The sequence below is a fragment of the Atractosteus spatula genome, chromosome 14, assembly GCF_055471065.1.
Source record: "Atractosteus spatula isolate fAtrSpa1 chromosome 14, fAtrSpa1.hap1, whole genome shotgun sequence".
NCBI lineage: Eukaryota > Metazoa > Chordata > Actinopteri > Semionotiformes > Lepisosteidae > Atractosteus > Atractosteus spatula.
In genome coordinates this window covers 26629069-26643476 of record NC_142719.1, presented here as the reverse complement: position 1 = coordinate 26643476, position 14408 = coordinate 26629069, and the positions used below count along the sequence as shown (strand labels likewise).

General features: G+C 34.8%; 1 protein-coding gene across 2 annotated transcripts; it reads left to right on the top strand.

The window, feature by feature from the left end:
* Positions 1 to 1089: 1089 nt before the first annotated feature.
* Positions 1090 to 12989, top strand: pou4f3 (POU class 4 homeobox 3). Of its 2 annotated transcripts, XM_088932759.1 has the most exons (4): positions 1090 to 1209; positions 1544 to 2225; positions 4486 to 4487; positions 12777 to 12989. In XM_088932759.1, the coding sequence occupies exons 1-4, from the start codon at positions 1090 to 1092 to the stop codon at positions 12987 to 12989; spliced, it is 1017 nt and encodes a 338-aa protein (XP_088788885.1). The 2 variants fall into 2 exon arrangements, with proteins under 2 accessions (XP_088788885.1, XP_088788886.1); XM_088932760.1 differs by lacking the exons at positions 4486 to 4487; positions 12777 to 12989 and having other exon boundaries at positions 1544 to 2431.
* The last annotated feature ends 1419 nt before the right edge of the window (positions 12990 to 14408 follow it).

The window sequence follows — 14408 nt, the reverse complement described above, 5'->3', positions numbered from 1 at the left end:
GAAAAGTACAGCAACCATTTAAGCATAGCGAGAGTTGGCCCACGCACTTCCTTGAGCCGTGAGCTCTCCGTGGTCCTGAATTCAACCTGACGTTACTGTAACCCTGAATGTTAATACGAAATATAAAACTCCAACGATCATGTGAGTCGAGAAAAGTCCAAACACCTGTAATTTACACCTTTGTCGGGATGAACAAACTATTTTCGTGTCTGTACGATTACTTAAATTAATCTAAATTCGTCTGTTTTCAGATGGAACAGCAAATCGAATTTTAACATTTTTAATTTTAACATGTTCTTGTCTTTTTTTTAAACCATTTTATTTATCGGTTTGTTTTTTTCTAGCAAATTAACCTCTAATACAGATCTGTTAATATTAACATCCGAAATTCAAATTATTTAATTTTATTAAATGTGTGATTAGCTATTAAAACAGATTTTATCATTTTATAGGCCAGGTAAAATATTTTGATTGATCATATGCAAGACAAATATTTTGAAAATTTAAGCAAAACCTCAAACGAATGATGAGATGACTCAAACTAATGTTTGAAGAGTTACTTAAAGCTTGGAAGGAGACGATCATAACACCGTTGCAATTTAAATTTTAATATTAAACTCGTATACTGTATATGATAATGTAACTCTTTAAACTCTGAACTTTGATCGAGAAAATTACCCGTTAGAAATGCATATACATTCATTATTAAGTTTTTTTTAGCATTAAAATCATTCAAATGGAGTTCACCGTGGATCCGAACTTGTTACTTCTCCCACTTAGTGGTTTCTAATTAACTCTATGAGCACCAATGCCGTCCATAAAATAGCCACGTCCCTCAAAAAATGTTTGAAGCTAAATGGTTTTGGCTCCTCCGGCTAATTTCCTAGGCTTCTTGCATGCAACACGCTTGCGCGTAGCTGCGGGTCCTATTCCTGGCATGCAGCTTGTAAGATGAGTAAAGAAGCAGGTGGAGAGAGTTGCATAGAGAGAGGCTCTGTCATTGGAAGGTGCTCACACTGACAGGAGCAAGCCAGAGAGTCAACCCAGCCTATATGTCAAGGCTGCCTACCTGCAAGGTGTGCTGCAAAGATGATGACCATGAACAGCAAGCAGTCTTTCTCTATGCATCCTGTACTACAGGAGCCTAAATATGCCAGTCTCCACTCAAGTTCAGAGGCTATGCGCAGAGTTTGCCTTCCAACCCCACAGGTATGTAAATCTGCATAATTACTGCTTTAAGGCACATTTTTGACAGACACTAGCTTAATGTTTTTTTCATGTTGCCGGAACAATCAGATAGCACTGTACTTCTCTCTCAGTGTCTCTCTCCCCCCTCTTCCACCTCTCTCTCGCTCTCTCTCTCTCACACACACACACTCTGTCTGTCTCTGATCCACATGTCTATTCAAGCAAAGCTTCTGCCTTCATATTAATTTTTATGACCTGGGCTTTGAGGAGGATTCTCTCTGTGCTTGAAAATGTTTTTTAATCCTGAGTTGACAGAATTCCCCACTGACTCCAATATGCGCATTCTTGCTTGCAGCTTCAGGGCAATATATTCGGAGGCTTTGATGAGAGTCTGCTTGCCCGCGCTGAAGCTCTGGCGGCTGTTGATATTGTCTCCCACGGCAAGAGCCATCCTTTCAAGCCAGACGTGACCTACCATACCATGAGCAGTGTCCCCTGCACCTCTACCTCTTCTACAGTGCCCATCTCTCACCCGTCTACCCTTACCTCCCACCACCACGTTCATCAAAGTTTGGAAGGAGACCTCCTCGACCACATCTCCCAGAATTTAACTGTAAGTGGGATGGGGGCACCGGATCCCTCTGTTATGTCGGCTCAGGTCCATCAGCACCATCTACAGACCATGGGTCATCTTCACCAAGCCATGGGGATGGGACACCCACATTCCCTGTCCGCTCACAATGGGATGACCTGCATCAACGACGTGGAATCCGATCCCCGGGAGCTGGAAGCTTTCGCTGAGCGATTTAAACAAAGACGGATCAAGCTTGGAGTGACGCAGGCTGATGTTGGATCTGCTCTTGCCAACCTCAAGATACCAGGGGTCGGGTCTCTTAGCCAGAGCACAATCTGCAGGTTTGAGTCCTTGACCTTGTCTCATAATAATATGATTGCTCTGAAACCTGTCCTGCAAGCCTGGCTGGAGGAGGCAGAGGCGGCACACCGGGAGAAGAACAGCAAGCCCGATCTCTTTAACGGTAACGAACGAAAGCGCAAACGTACCTCAATTGCCGCCCCAGAAAAGCGCTCTTTGGAGGCTTATTTTGCAATCCAGCCCCGTCCATCTTCAGAGAAAATTGCCGCCATTGCAGAAAAGCTGGACCTCAAAAAGAACGTGGTTAGAGTTTGGTTTTGTAATCAGAGACAAAAGCAAAAAAGAATGAAGTACTCGGCGGTACATTAGTTGAAACAAATCAGCGTGACATTGATTTGAGTTTAATCAAGAAAATAGCAGGGATCTACTTATCCATGTCTTCTAAGGACTAGTGATATTAAGCCATGGACGGACTTTTTTTTGCCTCTCACTTTTTCTAAAGTAACACAAGTTTAAAAGTTTAACATCATTTGTAGAAAAGTACTTGTAAAATTTGTATTGAGCACTGAAAGATAACTGCTTGTCACTTCGAGGAAATTTGTTGCTTCAATGTATTTGATGGATTGTCCTGTTCTCATACTTCAATAACATGTTGCTACTTGTATTCCTATTATTGGTATTAATATTATTAATGCGACAACTATTATGATTTAGATTTAACAGACAAGATTTAAATTAAAATAATATATAGAATACTGTAGTTCTCGCCAATGAAAAAGGGTTGGAATAACAGAATCCCTGTTCTGAATCTAGAGAAAATAGGTATATATAAATCAAAGTCAAAGCTTTAAAATTAAATGCGGTAAATCAATGTACATTTTCATTTTACTTGTAGTAATAAATTTCTTGAGAAGAAGTTCAAAATGGATAACATTTACTGCTGTCTGAACTACGTGATCGTGTACTTAAAGAAGTCATGTTAAATTGACTAAAAATACCTTAACTCTGGACTAGAAACATCTCCTTTTACCGTTTTAAAATAATTTTGAGAAGAACTGGAGAACATTGTTGATCATTTTAATGTTTCATTTTCAGATTATATTCTTAAATTATGCTTTATATATGAATATATTTTGTTTGAAAATGTCCGCTATTTTAAGGCATGTACAAATACTTAAAATGATGCTCTTTTCACTACCTAATGGGAAAATTATACACTGAGTGTCTATGAAATATATATCACTGTGATTTTATTATTAGTAGGAGTTTATTTTATTACACTAATTCCTTGTGTGTGGCTGTAAAGTAAACAGGTAGATTAAAGGTTAAACGATCTACAGTAGGTTGTCAAGTTAAAATACTGTTTTATTATCAATCATTTCCTTTCTCACTTTTTTACTTGACCAAGTGTGTTTTTCGTCGTGACCTGACGTTACTACTAATAAACTCTCTATAATTTGTAAAAACGAAAATTGAATTAATTTTCATAATACAACTTGCTTTGACTAAAATACATTTTTTTCTTCTGCTATTGTTGATTTCAAATCTAATAGCTGTTCACAATACTCGAATTATAACACTATCAAATGGATTTGTACATAAATCATGCAGAATGAAACTGATAACCGCGAAAACTGTTGTAGAGGTATGTGTTTTCAAGAAGACTGAAGTATTTTTTTTTATTTATGGATCCCTAAAGCACTGTCACTATTAAACATTAATGCCAAGAGTATGAATATTTTCTGAGTATTTCAAGGAAGAGTTTCAATAACTGTCCTAAAAACTTTAAAATGTGCAGCACAAACAATATCAAATTCATTATGCCACAACTGTTCTGAAATTTTCAAATCCTGTGGTTCATGTATGTCTTTGCTCCTCATTTCCCAGTCTTTTTAATCAGCCCCAGCGACTTTTTCCCAATCAAACGTCCTTTAATAATAAATGCCCTTATGCCATTACATTATATTGTGGGTTTTGAAAATTTAAAATAAGGTAATGCAATATTAATTGACCGTAGAGGTATAAAACGGGGCAGAAAGCAGTTCACTCTCCATACGAGACTTCGCCAATGCCCATTAGGATTCAAAAGGATAAAAACGCTTTTCAGGTAAGAATAACATCATTTATCTTATCTTTAATCCTTTTCTTCTATTGTTTTGCGACCACCTAACCCCTGCTTAATTGGTAATTTATTTTTTGTTTTTTTTCCTTTTGATAAACTAATTTTCTTTGCTATTAATTGATCAGCCATTACATTATTTGTTTTATCAAAGGACAAAGAAGTATAATGGCGATTGCTACAGTACGTACTGTACAAGGAATGATAAAATAACCCCCTTTGGGGTTTAAAATGTTCTATTTCGTCTTTACGATTATTAACATTAATTTTACGTACGTAAGCTGACATTTTAGCACACAAAAAGTTGTATGCTATAGAGTACATTGAGGTTAGATTAAGTTTACTTCTTTAAATATCTGACAATTTGTATTCCTCTTTAAAAATGTTTTAAAGTCAATCTAAATAATTTATCATCGTATTTACAGTACATTTATATTAACTTCTACATCTTCAAACGATATTCTGTAGAATTTAACTGCTTCTCAGTCTTGTTTAAAAGTTTGTTGTGTCTTAGTTTCACAATTGTACGAGTTATTGGTGCGTATACAGTATGTTTTAATATATCAAACGTAGCCGTCGTTTATTTATCATGTACTTGTTTTTTGATAATGACAGAAGTTGTGCGATGTCTGACACCTGTTTACATTACCTAACGGAACAGGACGGAAGCAACTTTCATTGCGAATCCAGTAAACGCCACGTTCAATAATTTTCATTTGAATTTTATGCTTTTCTGAAATAAAGAGATCAATGCGGCAATCCACTGGTGGTACACAAGCCAGTTTATTGGCTCTATCAAAAACCTTCTATATAAGAGAGAATCGTTATTCTATCATTTCCCTTACAGTTACTGTAACAGTTGAAGATTAGAGTCCAGAGATCCAGTAGAGATCCTTAAGGGGTAAAAGACGCCACAGGTTTGCCTTGAGAAGATTTGACAAGAGAGGGAATATACAGTAGGAATAAAAGAAGTCTCTCTGCAACAAAAATCTATACTTAGGCAGAATATACTAAGGTAAACTGAGCTGCTACTTAATAAGCTATATGAATGAACAATTTAAATAATGTATCGTTCTAATCTTTAGAACGTAAAAGAACATTTCACTATCCGTAAACCAACCACATACTTCATAATGCAATGTGATGAAAACTAAACAGACCTTGGTAAATTTAAACATAAAATTAATTCAAGTTTGGAAATACAATTTTGTCTTTATGATTTTTACACGAGGGTCCCGAAGAATGTAATGCTCCATATTATTTTAAAAAATATTCAAACAGGAAAACTGTGAAACTGTGCTGTTAGATCATCTAAATATCCTTCAGAACCCCGTGACAATTAGTCGTCAGATCACGTTTTGACATGAAAGTATGGAGCATCGCTTTCTGAAAGCACCTAGTAAATACTAATAGCTCACGTGGTGTACAGTATTTTTACAGGATGAACTAATGATGTTTGGAAAAAAAAAACAGAAATACAGGTACTTCCTACAATTAGAGCTCATTCAAATTTAACCAGAAGGTAGACTAATATTTTGAAGTTTACGACTTATTTCACTTCAGTGGATATATCATTAAATGTGAAATATGACCCTCTGTCTATTTCAAATAGTCTATTTCATAAAGCCTTGATCACGATCTCCTTGTGTGAACCTGATGATTTCAAGATAACTGTCATTCAAACTTAAAGGAAAATTGTAACACAATAAAATATGAACTCCATAGGTCTATAGTCTGGAAAGCAAAGCTGGAAACTGTATTTGTAATGGAGGATGTCGATGTTCATACTATTTTATAGTTTTAAGGGAATGTTAAGCAGCATTAAGACATTTATTATGTCTTGTACATTAATAAACACAGAAACCTCTATTTTAAAAAAATCATGTATGAACAGACTAGTGATCGAATATGTGTTTGTATAATGCAATGAAGAATGGAATTCAAATCTGTGGCCACCTACTTAACCAAGCAATACCTTACTTTTGAGGATTTATTTTGTATGACAGTGAATTTCTTATCCCAGTAATATGGCAGACTTACACATTTTTATAGGACTAGAATCATTCTGCTTTCTACTGCCTGTGGTTTCTGAAGAGAATTTTATTGCATCTTAGATGCCTTTAAATTCCAGCACCCATAAATCAGCTCTATAAAAGCCTAGTTTTTAATTCGGATCCAATTTATCCTCAAACCTTAGTCAGTAGTGTATGTTCCTTCAGGCCACAGTGGGATATGTTCCTTGCCTACATCAGATCAATTAGCTATTAGGAGTACCATTATCCCTGTTTTAAATCTGATAATATTAATGTTTGGTGTCAATTTTCTGGTAATTAAATGGGAAGCTTCTCCTTAGAGAGAATTAAAATTGGAAATGAACAAAAATAAATTCCTTAATGCTTGTTGATTACTACAGCATTATGATGGGAGTTGGACCAGCCTGCAGCTTAATGTATGAATCAAATCATTGTATTTGGATTCAGAATCCTATTAAAGTAGTGCTGTTATTCTGTCTTTAAGAACTTAATCTACATTGAATGCCTTATTGTTTCAGACATCTTACTTTACAAATAAAGATTTTTCACCGATACTTCACATATATTTTTAAAGATTCGAGAACTTTCCTAAGTTTATAGTTCAGACCCATATTGGTAATTTAAATATCTATAACAGTTTTAATTTCACAAGTAACCTTTATCAAATTCACAAAACATTATACTGTATATGAATAAACAACATCCCCTCAAAAAAACTTGTCATTGTTGGTGAATAATTAAATAGGTAAAGAGACTGAATGTAACCGTCTAAAAACGCATGAAAGAGTTTATAAAAAATACTTGAATAATGTAACTCCACCAGAAAAGAATTGGATTAAATGTTTTTGCGAATAAATAATTAATTTCTCTGTGCAGTTATCTGTCACCTTCTGGGACAATGTAATACATTTGGAACAACAACACCAGGCAGGAGAAAAACATTTATAAAAACACTTTTTTATGTTTCCTTGCTTTAGAGTGAATGCCAGATTACACCATGGATCAGAAATCCCAAGTTTCTTTCTTTATTTGCCTGTTAATTAAGAGATCATACCCTTACTGTAAATAGCAGGATTCACGTTCCATTTCACATGAGTTATATTATGCACATAGCACATTTTATATTACTATTTAAAAAAGCAATTTATGCAGGTCTGCCACCTTATCAATTATCTCACAGTGAAGGGCCAAACACCCAAACTCCTGTCAATTTCCAATACACTAGGCCACTCAATTCCAGTCTCTGGCTGGACTACCACACCTGCTGGCTTTTATCCCATTTGAACTTTCAGTTTTTAGTTGAAACATTAACTTAACTTGTAAGTTGCTTATTCACATCTTTTCAAGACTTTCCATGAATTTGAAAATCTGAAATGTTAGTTTATTTGTAACTAAAAAAGTTTTCATTTGGAGCGTACTGTGTGATGTACAGGAACAAAATACCCTATCCAACAATGCCCATGTTGTCTTTTAAGAAATATATTTTTAACTGTTAATGCAAGGCCTGATATTAGTTACAGTATATGTTTCTGGGTTGTTACATTGTACTGCAGGAAATATTATTTGAATAAGATGTGCTATGTCTGTCTAGGCACAGGTTTGGAGCTACGTGAAAACAAGTTTCTACCTCTCTCAACATATTGCCAAGCAATAGTTTTCAGCATTTGTTGAGAAAGTTCATTGCAGAATAAACTACCCCTAAATCTTTTCTCTACCCCATTAGTTCTATGTTAAGCATATCCTGAAGCACAAACAGAAACATAACCATGTATGAATTATTCCCTTTGAAGTAGGAAAGGATGATTCAGGGTGATATCATTTGTTTGGTTTTATATAAACAGGTGCAACAAAAGGAAAAAAAATATGTTTTTCAACACAATCATTCCCTTTTGATCTTAAAAGAATGAAGTGTTCTAATACAGTACTTTTGGCTAATATGCTAATGTTGTTCTGTCTTTTCTAAAATACCTCTTTACAAAAGAGGAAAAAAATGGAAAAGAATTACTTTTGTTCTAGAGCTGAACGACATTATTGTGTGCTGACAGTTTCACACTGTTTTTTCCATGAACAAACAAAAAAAGCATGGTTTACTAGTAGGACTCCCTGGGTATCCTGAAAGCAAAATGATACTTTTCTGTCTGGACATACACAGAATTCAGTTTAACATCCAACAGCGCGTTCTCTTAGACAAGCCTCTGTTGATGTGTGTTTTATGAATCGCTGTCTTACATTGATTTTCCCTTTCTTTTTCGCTGATATTCCACTTCTCCCCAGGGCTGTTCGAACAGAGAGATGAAAGCAGGAAAAACCAAACAAGCCATCTACAGTACCCACACAATTGATTTTAACACAAAATTTGCCTTTGCAAACGATGATGGAAAGAAAAAAGAAAGGCGTGAATAATTAATGCCAAAAACAAATGTGAAGAGAAAATCGATAGGAGCTTGCGGAGCATCATAGTGGGATTAAAAGAAGCATTGATACTATATGATGGCTGCTCTGCAGCTACATGATACTCAGATCAAGGTTTCTGTGTCTGATCAGTGACTTTTTTTCATTGTGATACACCTGTTCTCCTGCTTTCCAAAGTGCACTAACTAAAAGCCCCATATGGTCTTATGTGCATCTTTACTTTTGGAGAATAATCTCTTCAGTCCCATGGCTCCTAGCAAGAGAGCTTGGGTAAATAGGACCATCTTTTCATCAGTCCTGAATACAGTTGTTTGATGATGTTTTCTTGGAATTTAAAGGTTGCATTAAAATGTAACATCAGGCTTCTCTATCACCCTTCCTTTGTTTTGCTAATCAGAAAAAGAAAAAAAAATACTAGAAAAATTGATCACTTTCAACCATATAAAACAAATCAACTCTTCTGTGCATTTGGGCAGTCAAAAGGAAATGCCTAATGTTGTGTAATTGTAGATACAATATATAAAGAATATTATTTATTTGGTGCAACTCATTTTATTAAGAAAATAGCATGCAGTGGTGTTTGAATTCAAATGTTTCTACACGATCAAAAATGTTTTGCAATATAAACCTAAATATTTAAATTGGAGCCATAAATTATTTAAGACCAATATCCTTTTTATTTTCTAGTTTCTAAAGCCTCATCCTAAATATGTACAGTGTATCATAATTAATCAATGATCCCCCTGTTTTTGACACTGAATGCATTCCAAATTAAGTGCAGAAGCTGGAAAGGATGCTGTGCTTCTGTTTTTCATTTGTTTATTTTGACTTTCGGTTCAAGATAAAGTGTGGCTTCTCAAAAAAAATAAATATATTTGCCCTGTTCCAGATTCCCTGATTACATTTTCTGTTTCTAGTTGCATGCTAGCTTTACCACTTTATACTCAAGACATGATCTGGCTTGACAAAGCAGCACCTAGGCAAACTCGTTTCTCTGACAAGACTTCCTGCAAATTCTGCATGCTCTCCCACAACTGAAGTAGTTTATGTATTTACTGTAATTTGGGCACTCCTATGTTCCAATACAGTATAAACATATAAACATTTCTACAATCCCAAATATTTTCATTTTTTGTACTGAATGGCGTTTATTTTTGTAGTTCTATTATAATAATGTATGGCATGTATTATCTCTCAGAAGGAAAACTGTTAAGTAAACCTTCAGAGATTTAGCCTCATTTGATCTTTTTTCTCTGAGACCAAAATCCAAGTCAAACATTTGGTGCCAATTCAACCAAATTGTTAATAATTAAATGAGTATGTTAACAACAGATCATTATTTAGATCAAATGTAATAATATTTGTTTATGCTGAACTAATTTTGTTTTAAAACAGAGACAAATAAGCAATATAAAACCTAATATCTGTGTATGAGTGAAATATTTTTAAGCATGTTGCTCATATAAATAATTAATAGTTGAAATATCCCATGTATTGGATGTCATAACACACTTGTCATGAGGTAAACTGAGATGAAGTCTGCCAAAGAAGAGAAGCATGTGGGAAATGGGAGCAGGTAAATTATTCATACCTTATTAAAGGTATTGCTTTTTCACATACAATCAGATAGTCACTAACCAGTATGACACAGCACCTAATAGCTGTGTGCATTTTCTTTATTATAGTTTCAGGCTATTTCAAATGGAAGCCTTGTCAACAACCTGAACAAATAAAAATACTTTGTGATTATGACACATCCTGATACACACGTACTGTAGTACGTTGCTCTGTAAGCAAAATACTGTAAATAGGAGTTGGAAATGTGTGTAGTATATTCAAGAAATTTTTGGGAAAATGGAACCGTTTTTTTAAAAAAAAACTAAAATACTCACCTTTTCAGTAGATGTATCCATAAAACAATTTAAAATATGTAGCCGCGCATGTCTCATACATCTTAGACAGGACTAGAATTCTATATGTACAGTATGTGCTATGAGCACCAATTTACTCAACGCCTTCACTAATGTTTGTACTATTATAGCAATCTTGACAGTTAATAATATACAATAACATATAAGTAGTTCAAGTAGGTATCTGCATCAGCAGGTGTAGGCTGCAAAGGAACAAGTAAAGGTTTATTCCATGCTGAAAAGAGAAGAAAGGAAACACAACATTTCGGCTGTGGTGTCTTGTGACGTGATGTTACTTTTCTTCTGTTTTCAGCCCGGAGTAAACCTTGTTCCAATAATACATAATATGATAACAGATAATACATTATATATATTAATTACCTTAGTTTGGAGTTAAGAAACCAAGCCTGTTATTACCACAGTTTAATTCACATTGATCATAATCTTTAAAAATTTGATAACAATTAACTACACAGTTAATATGAAGTGTAGTGGCTCATCTATCACATTTCTCAATCAAATCTAATTAACCCATCGGTAGGTGTTTCTTGTCATTAACATCATTTGCTCCTCTCTACTCATCCATAAAAGTAAAAAGATACTTATTGTACTGCTATGTATAGATTTATATGGATGAATTACGTAAAACAAAATGATTTGACTTAAATCTTTATCGATCTTGATCTTCAGCAGAAGAACACCATACAATCATGTTCTTGCTAAAAGCACTAGAAACAGTGTTTACAGTGTACAATGTTGCTAAATGTTTCTAAGACTGTTACACAGCAGTGTATCTATTAAAGAAAACATTAAAAGGAAAAAAAAGAATAATGCGAAAACATATTACAAAATACTCAAGTCAGAAACTTCTGCCTTCAAAGAAAATACTTTAAAAAAAGGATTTCTTGAAGACACATTGAAGTTTACATAAAACGACAGTGAAGTCTCAGCACATTTTGCAAGAGTGAGAAAGAAATAACTGAGATTGACGCTATCAGTCCTGTTTTAACATCAGACGGTTGTTGTTGCTGGGGTTGGAAGAAAAAGTTTGCCTGAGATGTTTCTTAGACTGAAACAATGCTTGACACAATGGGGATGAGAGCCTTGTTAATTGCAACAGACTGCCTTCCGGATTGCAAGGGGCTTTTCTCCCAGGCAGGATGCTGTTCAGGCATTAGGAATCACATTGAAGAAGAGGAAATGGCGGAGTGAAGACACTGGCACTTCAATAATTCATAAAATGCCAGCAGCAACAAACGAGAATGGGACCAATATGGAGGGAACAAACTATCTCCCTGCTTTTTATTAGTCTTCTCCTATTAGCATCACATGGGCAACCATTTCAAACTTTGTAAAAGTTCTTCATCAACATGTCAGCAAATCATCAGAGGAATGCTGTGGCTGAAAAGGACTGGGCTGCCCTTAAAAGGTCAATGAGTCCTCTTCTGATGTTCTGCAGGACACATTCAGCAATGTGAAGGCAATGTTTCCATTCGAACAAATTCCAGTCTTCATTATCACTTAGTTTCTTTATTTGAATCCTGAAAAAAAAAGAAAACCTAAAATAAAAAATTCAAACGCAAAATTCTGAACAAGTTTCTTTTAATCAACAGTCTTAACCTTACATTCAAAATGCACTGTGTTAAAATAATTCACATTTCAATGTATCAGGAATACAAAGATGCTTTTATACTGTTATGTATAATGCAATTTTATAAAAGAAAAATGCAATCCCAAATCTTCTCATTCCCTATTGAAATGCAGGCCCAAAGGGCCCATATGTTTCAGTGCAGTTTTTTATATTTGAAACTGCATTGCACCTTAATATTTCCAGTAAGAAACAAACGGTTTGTATTTTTGTTTGTATGCCAATAATAGCTAAACTAAAGCAGTAGGTCTGTAAATACCAGTCTAGTTTTATCAATCAATAATCCTTCCCCTGAATATATCTATAGGCTTAAAAGACAGATTTTTTTCCATGTTGGAATTAATGCTCATAAAGTTTAGGCTACAATATTACAATCTACTATACAGATATGTGCATAATATTTGGTTTGATTGCAAACATAACTCAATATTACCCATTCACATAATAAAGAATGTAACATACTCCCTGTATTTGTGTATTTCATTTTAAAGTGCATTTAAATGAAATTTCTTTGCCTGAAATACAGTGGAGCACGGTTGTTTGATTCGGACAGAAGGATTCATTAATTCATATGTTCTTCTTTTCCAGTGAGCCATCTGAAGAAGAGAGACATTGTGGAATAGCAAGTCATGCCTCGCAGACAGAGGAAAAAAGAAGCAAAGCAGAGCGACAACAATGTCATACGACAAAAATGGTCAAATTAAATATCAATAACAATCGTGCTGTACACCAGATTCAGTTCTTTTCTCCTTTCCTTTTAAAACTAGCAGTTTCAGCCATTCAATCCCAGCTGAAGCTGATTTGATGCAGAAATGCTGAGAGAAACTGGTGGAAACAGAGAAAGTCAGTGGGACTGAGGTGCAAATAAATATCAATCTTCTAGTGAATTCTGATATCTGTACCTATTCTCACCAGACCTTTTGTCTAATCCTCATAATGAACAGTAAATAAAGGCATAGTGTCATGAAATATTGCTGTTCTTCCCCAGTTCCTTTCTGAGCTGCCACTGGTGACTGGGGTGTTGAAGAATGTGTCCAGGACGTGTGTTTGGGGGGTGTGGGGGAGGCAGAACGGATAAGTTCATTCTACATTATGCACACACAGTCATTAGATCTGAGCAAGAACCTTTAGTTTCATGGCAGTCTTCTGCTGCATCACATCTACACCCCCGAGGTGAAACAAGAGCACGTTGTCTACCTTGGACACACAGACACAACATCAAAGACAGAGCTGTCATCACTGGTTTTAAAACTTTTCAAATAGACCTCACAAATACACACATGTTGTATATTAGGTTACTGTTCTAACATTCTGCAGCATTATTTTCCCCCTAAGATGTAGTCAACGTGAAAGAAGATCATGGCACATGTGTACTTGATTCTCCATTCACCCAATTACTGTTTATTAACCACAGTTTGTTTCTTTAGTGTCAGATAATAAGACATGGTGCCGACTGCATTTGTATGAAGAAATAGCTTTGCAAAGGTCACACTAGTCAGCTATATCACTCCAAAACAATGCTTTTGAAATGTTTCTTTAATTCTGAAAATCATGACTAAATCAGAAATAGATGCTAAGGAAGGAAACTGGCAGCCTCATGAAACTAAAGCTTTACCTGTTTTAAGATGAGATTTACTATCTATTATGGAGTATGAGTCTCATTAATAGATATACTGTACTTATACATCACACCACAATTAAGAACTGCTTGGGTATTTTTATTTTGATGAAGCAACAGCAATAGGTTAGTACTTCTATGGAACATGAACAGCAGAGAGTAAATATATCAGAGGTCTGATTTTTTATTACCCAACCTTGAACCCAAAACATGATCAAGAAACAAAGCCAAAGATAAATGGACAGTTAGCTTCTGCATACTTGCTGAAGATACCACTTGCTCAATTTGCTGCCTCCAAGATGAATATTATACAAAATATGCATTATTTATTAGATCTATAGATTTAGAATGCCCAAAGAAAACAGAGAAATTTACTCAGAAATACATATATTGTAGTGTAGTCAGTTTTGGGGAAAAAACGTTTATGAAAAAATGTATTACAAATTATGAAATGAATTATCGTAATCTGGCCATATGGACTCAAATTAAATAAAAGTAAATGCTAGAAGAATATGTATTCACAGTCCAATATTTTACAATAGAGTTTAAAAGAAAAACTTTTAAAAACAAAAACCGTTTCGAAATATCAGGGTCTTACTTTTTTCC